This window comes from Petaurus breviceps, unplaced genomic scaffold (genome assembly GCF_028583685.1).
Source record: "Petaurus breviceps papuanus isolate PSGF00001 unplaced genomic scaffold, PetGlider_PUasm1.0 79, whole genome shotgun sequence".
Lineage (NCBI taxonomy): Eukaryota > Metazoa > Chordata > Mammalia > Diprotodontia > Petauridae > Petaurus > Petaurus breviceps.
Genome location: NW_027186523.1, coordinates 30836295 through 30857437, shown reverse-complemented (window position 1 = coordinate 30857437; position 21143 = coordinate 30836295). Strand labels below are relative to the sequence as shown.

The 21143-nt window shown below is 35.5% G+C and overlaps 1 protein-coding gene across 4 annotated transcripts in view; it reads left to right on the top strand.

Moving 5' to 3' along the window:
• LOC138175884 (protein PHTF2) overlaps positions 1 to 21143 on the top strand; it is a 184162-nt gene that overhangs the window by 149680 nt on the left and 13339 nt on the right. For all 4 annotated transcript variants that reach the window (XM_069106529.1, XM_069106527.1, XM_069106530.1 and 1 more), the window contains 5 exons: positions 7722 to 7850; positions 10757 to 11029; positions 13392 to 13523; positions 15680 to 15766; positions 20031 to 20186. In XM_069106529.1, the coding sequence (XP_068962630.1) occupies positions 7722 to 7850; positions 10757 to 11029; positions 13392 to 13523; positions 15680 to 15766; positions 20031 to 20186 (777 nt within the window). The remainder of the gene's footprint in view (positions 1 to 7721; positions 7851 to 10756; positions 11030 to 13391; positions 13524 to 15679; positions 15767 to 20030; positions 20187 to 21143) is intronic.

Below are 21143 nucleotides of genomic sequence, written 5' to 3'. Positions count from 1 at the left end.
CAGAGGATGATAAAGGAATAATTTTTTCATTATAAGGATATTTTTTAGAGAAGTTGAAATGAGGCTTTTTTCCTTAATAATAAATCCCTATAATTTGCAAATGTACTAACTTTCCTTGTAATCCAATAATTGTACCCATTCAGAAAATGTTTTTACCCTCATGTTTCAAGGTGTTTTATAAATGAAATTTAAGGCATGTTATATAACATTTTAAATTTGGTCAGTTGGGCAACTCCTGTGCAGGTTGTCAGCGAATAAACAGGTCAACAGAAAATACCAAGTGCAGTCTAATAGTAATTAAACAATAATAAAAAAATTAGAGTCTTTCCTTAGGTCAGTTTATTATATAATTAATTTTCTACTGCACTAAGTTGTAGTTCTATTTCAAACTTGTGATAGTCTTCAACTTATATAATTGAAAATGACAAATTTCAGATCTGTAGATCTGGTAGTGTGTTTCATATAGTAGAAAGAGCCCTAAAACAGGAGGTCAGAAAAACTGAGTTCTGATACTGTCTTTGTCACTAATTTGAGTGCCCTAGTGTGGGTCACTTCACCTCTGAGCTGCAGGGTCTTCATCTGTCAAATGAGAACCTGAAAGAAAAACTAACATTCCTTTTAACTCTAAGTTTGACTACCAAATCTGCTTTTGGTTTCTTATTTCTTAAAATTATTAATGTGGTAATTTGGTTAGAAAAACAAAACACCATATTCTCTTTCTTCCCACTTAATCTTGGGGTGAAAGCTGTTTTGACTCTCTGAACTTTGTTGTGAAACTAACTTGGACTGTAGTTAATGTGTATTTTATGAATAACTTAGCTGCCTAAATATGACTAGCACTTAAAAAACTTCTGAACATAAAACACGCAGAAAAATTCAGCATTTTCATATATACAGTAGAACACAAAGAGAGGATGATATAAAACATGAGTCTCCATTTCCTGCCACTTTGAAAAAAATACAATAAATTCTCCATGTTTAAAAAACATCCTTGTCTTTACTTCTTTCTGAATTTCCTTCTCTTCCACTGTGTGCGTTTTAAAAATACTTCAGTGACCCTTTTTTGGGGGGAGTGGCATCAATATTGCTCTCTTCCCCCTAGTTGAAAAGAGAGGGGGGAAAAGCCCTAGTAACAAATAAGCATAGTCAAATGTAAATAGTAGCTACGTCCAAAAAATGTATGTCTCTTTTTGTACCTTGAATCCTTCACCTCTTTTGTCAAGAGGTGACATCTTTCATTATAGGTCATTGTTTTGATCAGAATTCTTAAACCTTTAAAAGTTGTTTTTTTTTTTTTTACAGTTTTCTCACTGTAAAGGGTCTGCACACTTTAGTACATATCTATTCATACTGTCCAGGATTCTCTAAAGTCATCTCTTTTGTTAATTCTTATGGCATGATAAAATTATATCACATTTCATATGCCACAGTTCCTTCAACTATTCCTCAATTTATAGGTATCTTCTTAGATTATATTTGATTGTCTTTTTCTCCCTCTTTAATACCTTCTTAAGGACCAGCGAGGTTTGAGTTTAATGTATTTCTGTGTGTGTGTGTGTGTGCGTGTGTGTGTGTGTGTGTGTGTGTGTGTGTAAGTTCAGGATTTTAAGTATGACATTTTTGAGACTTTTACTTTTAGGTATTGTTTCAGGAAGTAAACAATAGATTCTTTCTAGTTTCACTTTGCCCTCTGTTTTAATCGATATGGGCAGTTTCATTTTATGAATTCTTGAAATATAGCATCCAAGTTTTGTTGTTGTGTGTTTTTTTTTAATCATAGTTTTCAGGGAGGCCAGTGATTCTGAAATTAATCTCCCCTGGATGTCCAGGTTGTTTCTTTTTGATATTTTATATATTTTTTTTTCAGTCTCTTGATTTTGTTCTAGTATTTCTTTTCTTTTCTTTTCTTTTTTGCTTTTTTGGAGGTGGGAGGGTAGGGCAATTGGATTTAAGTGACTTGCCCAAGGTCACGTGGCTAGTTTTGAGAGTGTGTGTGTGTGTGTGTGTGTGTGTGTGTGTGTGTGTGTGTGTGTGTGCACGTGCATGTGAAGTGTCTGAGGTCAGATCTGAAGCCAGGTCCTCCTGACTCCAGGGCTGGTGCTCTACTCACTGCACCACCTAGCCACCCCTGTTCTAGTATTTCTTGCTATCTCATGAACTCATTAATTACTGTTTGGTCTTTTCTAGTTTTTAAGGAGTCTGTTACTTAGGTAATATTTACCATTTTCTGTTTTAAATTATTCTCTTTCCAATTCTTGAGCTTTTATATCTCATGCTTCCTTTTTTGTAGGTTCTTGTAGAAAAACCATTTTTTCCCTTTGAGTTGTTGCTTGCATATGTTACAGAATCACTCTTTCTAACCTCTGTTCCTGAACTGAGGCTTTGTGCCAGGTCCAGCCACCTGCTGTGCTTTTGGGTGGGGTGATCAATCCTGATTGGTTTTCTTCAGCTTATATGGTTTTGATGTGCCGACCTCCACTTCCCATGTGCTTCCTCCTTTCCCCTGATCGCTAAGAGCAATGGATCTTCAGGGTCCTCTGACATTTTAGGACAAAGTGCTAGGGAGCTTGGTATCTTAGTCTTCCAAGGTCCCTAATATGGGTTTTAGCCTCACTGGCTCTTTCTGTCTAGGGTCCTTCTCTTTCACCAGGTCTTTGAAGGCTACAGATGTCTCTGATCTTGCTGGAAGGTTATCAGCTTGTTTGAGTACACTGGCATTAGTTTTCTAATTAGTCCCCTTGCCTCTTACCATGAGATTCTGGTTGACTTTTTGTGCAGTTCTTTGGTGGAAGAAATTACTATAATTTCTCATTGGATTTCTTGGTCATTGTTCTATCTGTAGTGATTTTCAGGTTTTTGCTGGGGAGGTATGTGGGAGCTAAGTTGTCTGCCTCCATTCATGCAGTCATCTTGGCTGCAAGTCCCTGACCAACATTTTTAGATATAAATTTTTATCAGTGTTTCTGTCTATTTGATGACATTACTTATGTATAGAATTATGATTAAATCCACCATCATGGTCATTATTCAATAACTTTCGAAGTTTTAAAAAAATGTATAGTTACACTCTCAAATAATATTGAAGCTGCTAGAAGAAATAAAAATGTTTTATAATGATACATTTACTAATTCATTGTAGCTAGTGAGTTGTGTAATTGGAGAAGGAGAGAGATGGGCTGGCTAAGTGAGGAAAAGCAAAAAAATCATACAAAAACATAGGTCTAAATATAAAAACTTCCTAATATCCTTTGTTCAAAGAAAATTATTAGTGATACTGTGAATGGAGTCATGGCAACATGACCAGCTTAAACAGTTCTCAGTTATATAGCTAGTATGTACCCTTTGGCTATTAGAGGGCCTGTTGCCACAAGTTTGGGGGGTTTAGATTTACAATTTTCAACACTAGTATCCACTTTAGAGAGAATATTTCTGTAAAATTTTCCTACAGAAAATTCATTCTACATTCTTCATTTTCCTACAGAAACATGGTCATAATTCAAGAATTGATATTAATAGATATTATGGGAAAATAACTTAGCTTTTCTACTGCTCTTGACCTAATCATTTTGAGAGGTTTTAAAAGATAATCAGGAAAGCATTTTGACTTTAATCTGTAAAAGTGAGATTTTTCCAAGAAATTTAAAAACAAAATATTATTTATTTCTCATGTTAAAATTACCTGGAAAAAAATAGCTTTGTTTAGGGAATAATAATTGAAAGCAGGTGTGGTATACTTCCCTATCAACCCTTAAGATAAAGTTTCTCCAGTTTTCTTATTCTTCTGTGAAAAATTGATCCCATTGTACAAAGCAGCAAAGTGATTCAGTGGATAGTGTCCCTGGCCTAGAGTCAGGAAGACCTGAGTTCAAATAAATCCTGCTTCAGATGATTTTAGCTCTGTGACCCTGGGAAAGACACTTAACCCTGTTTGCTTCAATGTCGTCTGTAAAATGAGCTAAAGAAGGAGATAGCAAATCACTCCAGTATCTTTGCCAAGAAAACCCCAAATAGGATCATGAAGAGTAGAATGCAGAGTGAAATTCCTGAACTTGTAAAGGAATTTTTTCCTCTTTCCATAGAAGGAAGAGGAAGACCGTGCCGAAGAGGGAAGGAAATATTTAAATAATATGATCACACTTCTCTTATATCAAATTTCTAGGCTGTAATATGTACTCCTGTGCATTAATCCACAAATAAACTTAGTATTTTCTCTTTTCCTTATGTAACACAGAACTATAGTTAAATATTGTTGCAGTGGTGTTAATTCTGTGTGTGGAGTCTGATTTTGATGGCTGTCATTCCTTTTTTTGCAATGCTAGTAAAAGTTTTTGGTCCTTCTGGGTTTGTTTGCATTGTTCTACTGTTATTTAGACTTCAGAGATTTTAAACATTTTAATATGAATAAGAAGCCCGTACTGTTGGAAATTTTGCTGAGAGAGAAGTCATTAAAATAGTTCCAAATTTTATTTTGAAAAACGTATTAGGGAGGAATTGTAAGACTAAAGAAACTCATTTGGGGATCTACTAACATTTTCTTTAGGGGAAAATTAATTCTTTCTACATACTGGCATATGTGTGGTTCAATAAGCATGTTTTTAATAATATGCAAGAAGTATTTACATATAATCCTTCTTAATTATTCTCTCTTTCAACCCTTCTTTCGCTCACTTTTTTCATTCCTTGCTTCTTCCCCCATTTTTTTGGAGATGAGATAGTCATAGATCTTTGGGGAGCAAAGGAAGATAGTGTGGGCTTGTAAATAGCATTTAGCTCTAGGAGTCAAGAGATCTACATTTTAGTCTCCATTCTACTATTGATTAGCTTATTTGGCTTTTAAGAGCAACTTAACCTCTTTGCAACTCAGTTTTCTTATCTACAAAATGAAAGACTTGGAGTAAATGATTCCTAATGTTACTTCACAGTATAACAATGTTTGACTTCTAAAGCATTATTTTTCAAATGGAGAATAAAAGAATGAGGCATAATACTGCTTAGAGTACTTGGGGGAAGGTCCCTGAAGTGATGTGTGTAAAAACACATCTCTTAGAAATATAATATAAACAACCTCGGCATCCAGAAAACTACTCAGATTGTTATTTTGAACTTCAGAAGCAACTTCCCAGTGTTGCTGAGATTCCCTGTTGGATCTTTTAAAGTTCTTAAGTACTATATGAGTACAAGGTATTATTATAACAGTTCTGGAACCTGGCTGTCTTTTCCTTTCTTTTTTTTCCCCAGAGGGTGATAATGAAATAAATCCATGGATTCACTGTGAAATATTATTCCTGTCATTTACATATATATATTTTTTAAAGCAATCGGGGTTAAGTAACTTGCTCAAGGTTACACGGCCAGTTATTTCTGGGTGTGGTGCTGAGTATCTGAGCCCGGATTTGATCCAGGTCATCCTGACACTGGAACCAGTGCTCTTACTTGCTGAGCCACCTGGCCGCCCCTAAGCAATTGGGGTTAAGTAACTTGCTCAAGGTTACACGGCCAGGTGTTTCTGGGTGGGTCCTAAGTGTCTGAGCCCGGGATTCAACCTCCAGGTCTTCTCAACCCTGGAGCCGGTGCTCTTACTCGCTGTGCTACCTGGCCGCCCCTATTTACATATTTTTTAACTACCTTTTTTTCCATCTCTTTTTTTTTAATACTTCAATGACTCTTTCAAAATTCTATGATTTTTTTAAAAAGAAATTGCTTCTGGTTTCGGACTTTGCTGTGTCACTTGTCAACCAAATGATAAAACATTGCTTTAGCAATAAATGTGACATAACTTATTATAATGAAAAATTATTTCAGGGCGGCCAAGTAGCAAAGCAAGTAAGAGCATTGGCCCCAGTGTCGGGATGATTTGGGGGATCGAATCTTGGCTCAGACACTTAGCACCCACCCAGAAACACCTGGCCATGTAACCTTGAGCAAGTTACTTAACCCCAATTGCTTTAAAAAAAAATAATTTTATGTGTATAAATTTTATGTTCTGTCTTATGTTTTTGTTCATTAATTTTTGTTCTAGCTGTGTATTCCTTTCCAGAAAGAATGACTTGATAGATTTTATATTTGATGTATTCATATTTGACAGATTTTATAATGTAGTTAAGGGATAGCATGTTGGTTTCTTGTAACTACGTTTTCTATAGCATAATTATCATTTTGCATTTTCATTGAAAAATATCTCTGTAATTTTATTTCCACTATAGGCAAATATTAACTTCCTTAAATCTTTGAAATATTATCCCCTCAGGCCATGCACAAATCCTGGATTTTCATATTTCAAATAGCGCATTATAGTCATCATAATGATACTGAACTATTACAATTTTTGGTTAGAACTTAATTATGTAGCCAAATATAAGATGCTAAAATCTGAAAGCTATGCTATCAAGATATTATAAAAGCAATTCCTGTCATCTTTGAACTTCTTCCTATTTCTAAGTTTCTGTGAGTTTTATTTCTCAAGGATGTTATGAATTCTCTCATTTGTTTATTTAATATTAGACAATAAATATAAGTATTAAAGATGTGAGATCCATATACTGTATATATGATATCTATAGATTAATAATAACAGTATATGTAATTGCTCTATTATAACACACAACCCTTTTTCAGGGTAAACCAAGAGTTCTCATTTATCTATGTTTTGCAACCTCATTTCTTTATTGTGCTTTCTGCAGAGGTCAATAGTTTTCTTTATTCTGGTTATGGATTATAAATACCAATAGGGTGTCTTGCTTTTAGGGGAAGCTAAGTGATGCTGTGGATAGAGCGCTTGGAGTTCCAGCTTAGTGTAAGGAAGATTCTTTCTAATGAGTTTAATCTGGCCTCAGACATTCACTAGCTGTGTGACTCTAGCAAGTAATTAAGCCCTGTTTGCCTCAGTTTCTCCATGTGTAAAATGAGCAGGAGAAGGAAATGACAAACCACTCCAGTTTCTTTGCCAAGAAAACTCCAAATGAGGTCACGCAGTTGTACACAACTGAAATGACCCATCAACAGCAATGTCTTGCTTTCAGTAGTACTGAAACTCTCATTTCATACCTTATTCTCTCACTGTCATAACTGATAAATACCTCTTATTGGCAAGATTCCCTCAGATTCTGTCTGCTTCTTCTGTTAGGGGGAGCAGTGGATAGAGTACTGGGCCTGGAATCAGAAAGACCTGAATTTAAATGTGATCTTAGACATTCGTTAGCTTTGTGGCCCTAGGCAAGTCCCTTGGTCTCTGTTTTCTTCATTTTCCTCATCTATAAAATGGGGATAATAAGAGCACCTACCTTTGAGGGTTGCTGTGAGGACCAAATGAGATATTGATTGTAAACCACGTAGTACACTGATGCACAAATGTTAGATAATAATAATTAATATTAAAGTCGAGTATTTTCGATGGTCCAGATGAGTTCAGTAAGGTTCATTTTGCTGCTATAAACTAGTTGGAACATCCTATAAAAACAGTAGACATAGTGTTAGATTTACAGTTAATCAGTTCTTAATGGCAAGTTTCATTATGCATTTGAGAGTAAATTTCATATTTTTTTTATCATAAAAAAGTTTCTTAACTATGTGCAGCTGACAGATTTTTGTAATTTTGTCCTTATTTTAATGGCATCTAGTATAGATATGTCTGTTAATTTTAGTCATTATTTTTGTTGTTGCGTTAAACTGTTAGATATTTTCATTTAAAATTTTACCTTTACAACTTTTTTTTTTTTCCTCAGAGTCATTTGCCCTGGCTCCACAGTTCCAACCCAGGATTAGAAAAAGTCAGTGCAATTGTATGGGAAGGTAATGACTGCAAGAAAGCTGAAATGTCTGTGCTTGAAATCAGTGGGATGATTATGAACCGAGTGAGTATTTTTCATCTGTTTTTGTTTGAATGAAAATGAATGAGATAACATTTATTAAGTGCTTACTGTGTGGTGCCAGGCATTATGCTAACTTTGCAGTATTATTCTAATTTATATATTAATAGCTATGACATAGATATTTACTAGTTATGAATTGTATATATGTTTATCTGATTATTATAAATCAGATAGGTATAAATATTAGATACAAAAGATAATAATTATGAATTTCTTTAAATAATATGTTGGATATTTTCTCTAGAAACTCACCCCATTTTTTCAAGCCACAAATGCTTTTGACAGGTGTTTTTCTGCCTGTTTTACATCAGTCTGAAATTTAAAGAGTGATTTGTGACAAAGCCACAGCTTTGCTATTCCTGTTTTAATTCAGCTGGCTTGCTGAAGGTTTTTAAATCTAAAATTTTGCATGTGAAAGGTTTTTATTCAATGGTCATCTGCTAGTTTCTCAAATTTTTATCTCCCAAATACTTAGAGGTTATTACTGGTATATGGTATATGCTACTAATATCACTAATATCATAGTAGTAGAGCAGCTGATTCTAGATACCTTAAATACTTTGAAGAAATATGATACTTATACTGTGGGTCTTAAATTTTTATTTATATGTTTCCATTAACATCATTATTTATTTTAGTTTTGACTTATTTTTGGGGGGATTAAGCATATTCTAGTTTGTAAAGTTGAAGTCTTCATGAAACATTGTAACTTGTCTATAGCTGTGTATCATTTTTGTGGAACAAGGATTGGAACTTTGCCTATTTTCATCTGATGTGGCAAAATTTACTAGTGTTTAATCCCTCCTTATTTATTTATTTTTTTTACCTCTTTTTAGTCTACTTTATCCCTGCTTTTATTCTTCCATTAATATGTTTTACCATCTCAAAATTCAAGGAGTGTTAGCATGTAAGGAGAAGAACATTTAAAAGTTTGCCAAATAGGGCATTGGATACTTTAAGAAGTCCTTTAATGGTGTTTATAAAAATATCATTCAAGCTAATTGAATGAGTTAATCATCAAATTTATATTAGTCCCTTGAGAAAATCTACCATATTTTAGCTCCTTGTGCCCACAGCACCTTAAACTGTGTTGTATACATAGTAAATGCCCAGTAAGATTTTAAAAATTGTTATTAAATTTAACTGCTGTGGATAGGAGAGGACCTTAAAGGAATCACTATACTCTTGGATTTGATTAAATTCAATAAATATTTATAAAATGCCTACGATGTGCAAGGCACTGTGCTTAAGGTACAAGCACAAGAAAAGATAGTCATGATCCTCAAAAAGCTTACATCTTTCTTGGGGAGGAGAAGATACAACATAGTCAGACATAAATAAATACATGGTAACATGACTAGGAAGAATATTAAAAGGTGAGGAATGTATTTAAGGAAGGGAGATTGTTCTTGAACTAAAGGTTTGTGGGGTGTACTGTATTGTCCCTGATGCCCCTCTCAACTCCAAGATTCTAGAGATAATAGTATAAACACCTCTTCCTACCACCATTCCTCTTCCCCAAAACAAGGCTTTGCATAATGTCCTGAAACCAGTAGGGAGGTTATAGAGAAGGAGAGTGACCACAGAAGTAGTAAGTAGCACATCTGGGTTTTAAACTCAGGTCCTGTGACTCTTAAGTTGTGTTCTTCCCACTACACCATGCTCTCTCCCATGAAAATGATCACAGAGAAAGCTGATGGGGATTGGTAATCCAGAATTTAGGATTGGCAGGGCATGAATAGGACTATTCTGGCGATTTTTAGTTCAACTGTCCAACTGTAGGATAAGAATATCAAATGAAAAAAGTGAGGCCGTTGCAGGGGTGATGAACTGAGAAAATAACAAGAGGATTTTCAGAGTTCACGGTCATAGAGATGGCACAGTTATTGGTAATGATAAGATCCAAGGTATAACTTCCATGGATGGCTGAGGAATATGACCTAGATGGCAAGGTAGTAGAGGAAAGTTTGTATAATTTATTTAAGTTTGTATATTGAAGTCCCCAGGATTTGAAGAGGGAGATTCTGAGCCAGATACTGAAAGGAGAAAAAGTGACTTGGTTGCCAGTTTTTGTTGTTGTTCAGTGATTTTTCAGTTGCATCTGACTCTTTGTGACCCCATTTGGGGTTTTCTTGGCAAAGGTATTGGAGTGGTTTGCTTTCTCCTTCTCTGGCTCATTTTGCAGATGAGAAAACTGAGGCAAATGGGGCTCAATGACTTGCCCAGGGTCACACAGCTAGAAAGTATCTGAGACCAGATTTGAGCTCAGGAAGATGAATCTTTATGACTCAAACTCAGCACTTTTTTCTGCTGTGCCACCTAGCTGCCCCCAGTAGATTACAACCAAGGATACCAAGAGACTACAACAAAGATCTAGACAGAATAATACAGATGGATGGAATGAACCTTAGAAGGGGGAGTAGTTACATTGAGAAAGAAGCAAGGAGGATAAGTACATGTCTTGGCCCAGTACATTGACCTGCATGAGAGAAGTAGCCAACTGCACTCAACAGTGAGGCTAGGTATGTGGGGTCTTTGAAGAGCGCCATGTTTCTTTGAGCACCATAAAATGGAAAGGGTATGAGAAGATGAATATGAATATTATAAGGATGAAGTTAAAAATGAAATATTTATAAAATGTTTTACAACCTTAAGGTACAATAGAAATACTAGCTACTATTTTTGTTTTTAGTCAACTCCATTTCTCATAATGAACCTAATTTAAAAAACTTAAAGATTACAACTTTAATATTATATTGCAATGTATAACATAATCTGACATCTAAAATAATTTCACATTGCTACAAATAAAATAATTCCTAATATAAAATGATTTTGACATAGCTAACATTTTGGTATAAATAATATTACTTTTTTTCCCCCCATAGGTCAACAGCTACATACCAGGTATAGGATATCAGATTTTTGCAAATGTGATTTCCCTTGTCCTGGGTTTCACTCCATTTGTTTTCCGACTTTCCCAAGCTACAGACTTGGAACAACTCACAGCATATTCTGCTTCAGAACTTTATATCATTGCATTTGGTTCTAATGAAGACATCTTGGTTCTTTCTATGGTTTTAATAAGTTTTGTGGTTCGTGTATCTCTTGTGTGGATTTTCTTCTTTTTACTCTGTGTAGCAGAAAGAACTTACAAACAGGTGAGTCTAATACAGGCGTCTCATTTAATGAATAATGAAGGACTTTTAAAAGCATTAGATATATGAATATGCTTATAAAAATGTTTGGTCTAGATCCGATTTTATTGATATTTGACTCCTTTATTGTTGCAGATAGACAATTTTTATGCAGCTTATAAGAAACTTAGGTGCTTGAGAGCACAAGAATACATAGCTGGGGGGAGAAAATAGGGAGACTGGCTATCTAGTTTTTTTTTTCTATGCATACCTAAAATATCAGGTTAAATAACTTGCCCATAGTGTCAAAGTGTCAGCTGTCAGAATAAAGTCCTGAATCTAGGCTTTCCCAGCTCCAGGGCCAGGCTTCCACTCTGCTATGCCATGTTGCTTATAAAATATGTTAGTCTGTTTTATTACAATTAGAATATAAATTCATTTAAAAACACTACAGCGAGGGATAGTGGAAGATTACTAACAGTATGGCCTCATAAAATAGCAGAAAGACAGTGAAGATTGTTTAAAAATGCTACAGAATGCTTGGTGTGATAACTGTACTAAGCCATGGCACTTTGAGAACATTCTTAGATGAAACTGATTGCATACCTTATAGACAAATGATGGAACATGTTTTTAGCATTAATAACAGTAAAAGTAGCACATTTGGACTCTTAACACCTCTATCCCCAATGTGCTATGCAAGGAAGGAGGCCCTAAAGAAGACATAGTTGAAAAAAACAGTTGGATCAGATCTGAGGGAGGGAAAGTAACAAAATAATCAAAAAAATGATGCCCCAAGTCAATGAAGAAAACTGTAACTATTAGTCCATACACTGATTTTCCCTTTATAAAATCTCAGTGAAAATGATTTATACATGTCATTGAGGCATTCTTGTTGTAAGTATGAGGGAAGAAGAGGCAACATTTCACAAAATATTCTGACCACCTCTATATAGTTACACCATTTGGTGAAAGGTGTAAAGAATACCAGGGCCCACTATAGTTATTGTTTGCTTATAGAAACCATTTGGCCATGTAGAGTTAAAATGTAATCTTAAAAAGCTCATCTCCAAGAATGGGTTTTGTGTTAAGATAATACATAATTCCTTAATAATTGCAAACACATAGTGACCCTCTTTGACTAATGTTAAGTGAGACATAAAAAAGAGGCATAATATCACACACCTGTAATTCTAGCTTCCAGGAAGCTGAGCCTGGTGGATTGCTAGAACTCAGAGTTCTGAGCCACAGTGGACTAAGTTAATTGGGTGTTCACACCCAAAGAGTAATTAACTGGCCCAGATTGGAAACAAAAGGTCAAAGGTTCTATGCAGATCAGGGCCTATGTATAATCCCTGAACTTCTAGTCTGGGCAAGATAGGGACACTCAGTCTTTGAAAACTAAACAAGGAGATGTATGTCTGCCAAAGGTATTCATTTGTGTCATGGAAAATGTCACTGTCCTGTACAGCATCTAAATGAAAGAGAGATTACCTATGGATGAGGAGATTCTCCACATGTTCCTGTGTATGGATTAAAGTGTTAGTTGTCTCAAACTCTAGAAATGCTATATAGCGTTTTCATTGAGTTCTACAGATACCCAAGATAAACCTTTACAATTCATACAGGGAAACCTATTGGATGAAAACAACTATCTTCTAGACTGTGCCACATTGGATAGGTAGTCCAATGACATTGATATACATCTCTAATATCTTGTATCTAGAAGAGACACTGAGGATGATGAGCTAGGACCAACATTGAATGGGAGAGAAAGAATAAACTAAGTTAGGGAAACTATCCAGGTCTTCATGATAATATTATACAACCCAATTTTTTTTTTTAACACATTTTGTCTCCTTATGATGTTCTCTGACTGCCAAGTTTGGGACATTACAATCTTATGAAGAATCCACTTTGACCCTAAGGACAGTCAAAAGGCATGTAGTATTTGTAAGAAGCTGTTGAAAATATTGAGAAATGTGATAAACCCTAAGGAAGTGAAACATATGACTATATTACAAAAGATATGTGTCTGAAAAAGGAGTACAAACAAGAGATAGCCAAAGATTGGACAGCTCAATTGTCATACTGGTTTTCATGAAAAGTAAAAGGACTTTGATAGGCACTACAGCATGTTGGATAGGTTTTCTAGGGAGAATCTGTGGCATAACTTGGGAAAAAATCACAGAAGATTAAAAGGTATGAATAAGTTGCAATTTGCACTAATTGGAAAGCATATCCTCATGGTTTTGGTAATGTATTGCTATTTTCTTGTTGAATAAGTGCATAATTGTAGCAGATGATAGCAATAACCTATATTTTGATTTTTCTTATTTTTCCTTATGGTATCTTGCTTGACAAACAACATGGCAATGTTTTGTAGAGACTGCTTTTTGCAAAACTCTTTGGACATTTAACATCTGCTAGGAGGGCTCGAAAATCAGAAGTTCCCCATTTCCGACTGAAGAAAGTGCAGAATATAAAAATGTGGCTATCTCTTCGTTCTTATCTTAAGGTATAATGGCTGTGATGATGTAACTTTTGTGAGCTGGCTATGTATGATTCTAAATTCTCTTGATAACATCTATCCAGGTATACACACATACCTTGCTGTGTGAGCATGCCACTAGTCAGAATATCCTCTCTATATCTGTATCCAGATAGCTAAGAGAAATTTGTTTCATCGATTATTTTTTGCTAGTAATACTTAGAATTTCAAACCTACCTGAAAAGCACAACATTATATATACACATGCTAAATGTTATTACTATTTTATATATTATAATAATGTATGGTTTTTTTTGGTGTTTTAACTTTTTGAATTCTTTTACATATATTATCTTATTTGAGCCTCACAATCCATTAGGTAATAAGAACCTAAAGACCTTAATTTATTTTTGTTTATGAGTTGCTTAGGTTCCCAATGAGAGAAAAATTTTTTTTTTTCTGTAGCACAGCTATCATGAGCCAGCAGAGGGAGCCCACTCCTTAAAAAAGGCTCAATAAAATCAGTGTGACTACAGGATCATTTCACTATTTTAAGTAAATCACGATTTTAAAATCTCACTATTTTAAATAAGTAGGTAATTCAGAATGTTAATTGGCTTGCCTTAATCCTTTTTTATATACTTTTTCTCCCTTGTAAGAAATTTCTTCCAAAATTATTCAAGTTCCTGATAAAATGAAAGGTATTTGAATTACCTCTAGCAAAATACCCATTCTAAGGTTATTGTACTTATACATTAAGATATCCATATTTTCTACTTCATAGAAGTAGAATATTGGATAGAAAGCTGTCCTTGAAGTCAGGAAATCCTAGATTTAATCCCATCATTGACACTTACTGACTTTGTGACTCTGGAGAAATCACAACCCTTGTCCTGTAAAAGCCAGCAGTGTCACTGAGAAACCAGGGCCACCACACCCTACATAAACATCCCTGGGGTCTGCTTATTGACTTAATTTTAAAATGTAACCATATCTATATTTCATTGTATTTTCTTTTGTTAAATATTTTCTAATTACATAATCTGGTTCAGGCTGCATACTTGGCAGCTCAGCTCTAGGCAACTCTAAGACTATAAGTTTCAGAGAAGAATTAGCATTAGTAGAGGAAAGTTTCCTCATGTAGGAGTTTCCTATACCAATGGAATCATAGGTCTGGTTTCTATCTCCATATTTATTTAAAATATCCTTGAAAACTTAAAAGACTACTAGTAGTTTTCTTAACAAAGCTGATCCATCAAGGAGAGGTCCTGGGACACGCCTAGAATTCTCTTGCTTTCTGTGTTGTGGTCACAGTAAACTCCATAAAACCATTAGCCTTGTACTTGTCTTCACCTCTTTCTACTAGACCTGTGATTTCTTTCTTTTATGTAGGGAACTGCTGGTGAGGAGACTTTCTTCTACACACTGACTAATGATAACTAAACCAATAGTTATTCAGTTTACTACCATCTCTTCTATTTCTAATACCTCACTGACTTTGTTTAAATTTGTTGGGGGTATGCATACAAACTGAAGTCATCCCTATTGCATACTTCAAAGCGGTTTCCACCTTGTGCTGTGCCTGCTGTAGAAGCATGACTTAGTGACAAGGCTTCAGCCAGTTCTTCCCCATTTTGCCTCCTGATGCCCACTAAGTCTGTGTTAGGTTATGAATTCACATTTCTATCAGTAAAAAGTTTTTGGGTTGTATTGTCAGGTGAATTGTATTACTTCTGGGAGTACTAAGGATTGATAACTCTACTCAACATAATCAGAATAGAAACCTTTGTTCAGTGGTTAGTTTTTTTTTTAATGTATTTTTTAGAGGGGGGAAGGCAAGGCAGTTGGGGTTAAGTGACTTGCCTAGGGTCACACAAGCTAGTAAGTGTGTCAAATGTCTGAGGCCAGATTTGAACTCAGGTCCTCCTGTTTCCAGGACTGATGCTCTATCCAGTATACCACCTAGTTGCCCCAATGTCAGTTAAGGTTTAAAAGGGATGCTAAGAACCCTGTGCTATATAACCTCCATTTTTTTTTGATGCTGTTATATATCCCTAGAAAATAATATCATTAAGTAATTGATGTTTATTGAAGCATTTGGGCAATACAGTAAATTACAATCAGTGTAAAACTAATGTTAATGAGTATATGCATTTTTAAAATATCATTTTCCTTACTTTCAGCGTCGAGGTCCTCAGAGATCAGTTGATGTAATAGTTTCATCTGCATTTTTGTTGACCATTTCGGTTGTGTTTATCTGCTGTGCCCAAGTGAGTTACTTTCTTCTGTATAAATAACTATATGCAATCAAGAATCAGTATATTCCCTTTCAGAAAACCTTCTAGGTGAAATAGTAAATATGATGGAAAAATTAAAAATTCTGGCATGTCTACATTATGTATTTTAGGTAACATGAATTAATGTTACCTAGAGTGGGCCCTTCCTATCTCTTTTCTTCCCCACTCCCCCCCCCGCCCCTCCCTATTCCCCTGGGAAGGATCTGTTCTTTCCTGTACAAGTTATATTGCTTGATACTAAGTACAGGTCAGCCAGATCCCCTAAATTCAAGGTGTATATATTGTTCTATGATAGATGTGATATTATTTTATTTGGTATTTAATATATTGTAATTGCTACCCCTTATCTACTGTTCATTAATCTATTTCTATACCTCTATATTACTTCTGCCACTGGTCACATATTTTGCAATAAAGAAGTATGTAAATGAAATGTATCCTTTTTATATTATCATGGTGATTTTTTTCATAGACACAATATAATGAAAGATGTAGTGAAATTCATTGCAGTTGTCATTAATTTAAATTTTTTTGGAAGTACAGAAGTATAATTTATCATCCCCCATAAAATATTTTTTTAAAAAGCAAGTTGAGAGAATATGGTAAAATTAGTTTTTAAAATTATTCTTTAACAAATATTAAAACTTAAGTTTAACATTTTGCCTGAGAAATAAAATTTAATCTAAAAACTATTTTAAATCTTGTCAGAAAAGACTTCATTCTAAAGTAGAGAGCATTCTAATGAGGTTTCATGTACCTATTTCTACTTTGGAGAAGATAAACCCTTTTTTCTTTTTCTTTTTTTTAATCAAATGTTTTATTAACTTCTAGTTTACATCATTCATTTTCGCAAGATTTTGAGTTACATATTTTATCCCCTTTTTTCCCCTACCCACCACCCCAAAATAGCAATCCCACTGGATATCCCCTCCTCCAATCTGCTTTTTCCCATATCTTCTCCCATACCCCCTCCAATTTTCCAGTAGGGCATGGTGGATCTCTATGCCCCAGTACTTGTATATCTTATTTCCCATTTACGTGTAAAATAATATTGATAATAGTACATATATGTATATATATATTTTAAACATTTGATTTTAAAACTTTGAATTCCAGATTCATTCCCTTCCTCCATAGTCACCCACCCTTACGGGGAAGATAAGCAATTCAGTATAGGTTGTACATGTGTAGCTTTGCAAAACATTTCCATAGTAGATATATTGTAAAAGACTGACTATATTTCCTTCTCTCCAATCCCACCTCCCACTTGTTCTGTTCTCTACTTTGATCCCGTCCCTTTTCAAAAGTGGGTGCTTCCAACTTCCCTCTCCCCCAGCCTGCCCTCCCCTCCATCACCCTCCCTCTCATCCCCTTCCCCCTTACTCTATTATAGGGTGAGATACCATATTTAGTGTGTATGTCATTCCCTCTCTAAGCCAAATTCAATGAGAATAAGGTTGACCCATTTCCTTTTGACTTCCTGTTCTTCTCCTCTATTGTAACCATTTTCCCTTACCTCTTCTATAGGAGATAGTTTACCCCATTCTGTCTCTCCACATCTCCTCTCATTATATTCCTCTCTCACCTCTCAATTTCATATTTTAAGTATCATCCCTTTCCATTAAACTGGTCCTGTGTGCTCTATGTATACCTGTACACACACATATATATATATATATATATATATATATATACACACATTCACATTTGTATTCATACACCCATATACCCTCCCATGTAGATATACATATAGATATGTGTGTGTATGTGTATATATATATGTATATATATATATATTTACATACACATTTTTATTCCCTTCAATTATTCTCATACTGATAAAAGTTTCATAAGTTACAATTATCATTTTTTCCATGTAGGAATATAAATAGTTCAAATTTGGTTAAGTTCCTTATGATTTCTTTTCCCTATTTACCTTCTCATGCTTCTTGTATCTCAGTGTCAAATTTTCTGTTCCATTCTGTTTTTTTCATCAAGAATGCTTGAAAGTCCTCTCTTCCACTGAATGACCATATTTTCCCCTGAAACATGGTACTCAGTTTTGCTGGGTAGGTGATTCTTGGTTTTAATCCCAGCTCCTTTGACCTCTGAAATATCACATTCCAAGCACTTCGATCCCTCAGTGTAGAAACTGCTAGATCCTGTGTTATCCTGATTGTGTTTCCACAATATTCAAATTGTTTCTTCCTGGCTGCTTGTAATATTTTCTCCTTGATCTGGGAATTCCAGAACCTGGCTATAATATTCCTAGGAGTTTTCGTTTTGGGATCTTTTTCAGGAGGTGATTGGTGGATTCTTTCAACTTCTATTTTGCCCTCTGGTTCTAAAACATCAGGGCAAATTTCCTTGAGAATTTCTTGAAGGATGATTTCTAGGTTCTTTTTTTGATCATAGCTTTCACATAGTCCAATAATTTTTAAATGATCTCTCCTGGATTTATTTTCCAGGTCAGTGGTTTTTCCAATGAGATATTTCACATTGCCTTCTATTTTTTCATTTGTTTGGATATGTTTAATAGTATCTTGATTTCTCATTAGCTTCCATTTGCTCCAGTCTAATTCTAAAGAAATGATTCTCTTCAGTGAGCTTTTGAGATTCTTTTTCCATCTGGCAAATTTGGCTTTTTAAGGCATTCTTCTCCTCATTGCCTTTTTGAGCCTCTTTTGCCATTTGAATTAGTCTATTTTTTTAAGGTGTTATTTTCTTCAGTCAGGTTGTTGACTCTCATTTCATAATTTTCTTGCATTGTTCTCATTTCTCTTCCCAATTTTTCCTCTCCTCTTATGTGATTTTCAAAATCCTTTTTAAGCTCCTCTATGGCCTGTAACCAGCTTGTATTTTTCTTGGAAGCTTTTGTTGCAGGAGTTCTGACTTCACTGTCTTCCTCCTGTTCCATGCTTTGATCCTTTTTGTCCCCAAAAATAGGAGTGTAAATTTGGGTTGCTTTGCCTCCTTTGCTTGCTCATGTTGCCACTCAATTACTTGACTTTGGGCTTTTTGCCACAGTAGGACTCTGCTACTAGACAGGGGAGCTTTGTACCAAACGCTGGGGTTTTCTCAGCTGCCGAAGGTATTAGTTGGGTGCCCTCTCTGAAGCCTCCACACGCTCTGGCAAGCTGGTCACATACCCCAGGACCTCCACCCTAGACCACAATCCAGATCCAAGCAAGTTAAAGCAAGAGTTATTACCCCTCAGACTGATTGCTTGGTCCCCCTACAATCTGCAGGCCAGGAGCTGAAGCTGATAAGTGGCAACGGCTGCCGCCGCACTTCAGCAGCTTCTCCCTCCAGGGCATAAAGGCCACACTCCCAACTACTGTATCCCAGAGTCCACACTGCACTGACCCCTCACTTTGTCCTTAGCATCTATGGGTTGATAATTTTGGAAACTGCCACAGCTGCTGGTAATCTGAAGTCCCTCCAGCCAATGGGTGGTCAGGCCCACCCTGGGGCTAAAACCTCTGGCTCACGTGGGGCTGAGGTCGGCTCCCAGAGCGCTGTGCTGGCTGCTCCCTGCTGTGCTATCCTCAGCGGGAGGTTAGCTTCTCTGTGTCATTTTGTGGGTTCTGTAGCTCCAAAGTTTGTTCAGAGTTACCTTTTCCATGAATTGGAGGTGGTTCGAGCTGGAGCCCAGTGGAAGCCCTGTTTCTACTCCGCCATCTTGACTCCGCCCCCCAAAGATAAACTCTTAATAAACACTATGGTTTATATTAGCCATTTAAAATTTAAGTGTTTCATAAAAAAATGCCCCCAGTTGATGGGTATAGAATGTTAAATTTAACAAACATGTTTAAAAAATATTTTTGTGTATAATATACACAATATTGTAATGTTCATAGGATCATAGGATTTAGAGCTGGAAGAGGACCATAGAAATCATCTGGTCCAACTCCCTTATTTTGCAGATGAAGAAATTGAGTCCCACAAAAGGGAAGTGACTTAATCATACAGCTTGTAAATTTCAGAGCTAGAATTTGAACCCAACTCCCCTCACTCCAAATCTGTCTTTCCAGAAATGATTTGCAGTCAGACTTAGTTGCAGCAGACTAACAGCCAGCAAAGAGATACAGGAATTATGCATAAATATTCACATGGGTGCCAAAGAAATTAGTGTCTCATTCCTGTTAAACTGTAATTCATTAGTTTCCTTACAGTAAAAACTATTGATTTGAATCATAATTGATTCTTCCATCTTTCCTTTGACTTTGGATTTTAGTTGCTTCATGTGCATGAGATCTTCCTTGACTGTCATTACAACTGGGAACTGGTGATCTGGTGTATCTCGTTAACACTTTTTCTTCTACGATTTGTTACCCTCGGATCTGAAACAAGCAAAAAATATAGCAATACCTCAATATTACTTACTGAACAGGTGAGATTTCATATTTAATATGTTATAAATTAGTGCCTACAATTTACTAGTCACTTCAGGTTTTTCAAAGAGCATATAATAGAGGTGATTATGTGTATTTATTTTCAGAGCAACTTTAATGCTATAGGCAAACTGTTTCATTCTGATTGCTTAGTAAAGAACTTGATTGCTTATTCTAGTTAGGCTATGTCTTTTTTCTTAGCTCCCATTTGTTTAGAGAGGTATACTCTTGTTTTTAAGGAATTGTAGGGACACGTGTTATGTAGAAGAATAAAACAAATACATTTTAGCAAATAAGAATTTTTATTAAACAATAACTTGGTTTTATATATATATATATAATTTATTTTTTTGAGCAATTGGGGTTAAGTAACTTGCTCAAGGTTACATGGCCAGGTGTTTCTGGGTGGGTGCTAAGTGTCTGAGCTCAGACTCAATCCCAGGTCATCCCGACTCTGGGGCCAATGCTCTCACTCACTGTGCTACCTGCCGCCCCAAGTAACTTGGTTATATTAAAGCCGAATAGCTTATGATGGTTATATTTAATATTCATTAATCTCATGTAAATTTTTGTCATCTTTTCACAAATGATACAAAACTTTAAATTTGAGGGAAAACATTTTATCTTAAAAAGTTCATCTTGGGGTGGCTAGGTGGCGCAGTGAATGGAGCACTGACTCTGGAATCAGAAGGACCTGAGTTCAAATCTGGCCTCAGACACTTAACACTTACTAGCTGTGTGACCTTGGGCAAGTCTCTTAACCCCAATTGCCCTGCCTTCCCCCCTCCAAAAAGAAAAAAAAAACATTTATGTTACATCTACTGTATATGAATGATATTTTATAAAATTTATCAGATACTTTTTTGTTTGTTTGTTTTTTGCTTTTTGGTGGGCAATTGGGGTTAAGTAACTTGCCCAAGGTCACACAGCTAGTTTTTTTGTGTGGGTCCTCCCGA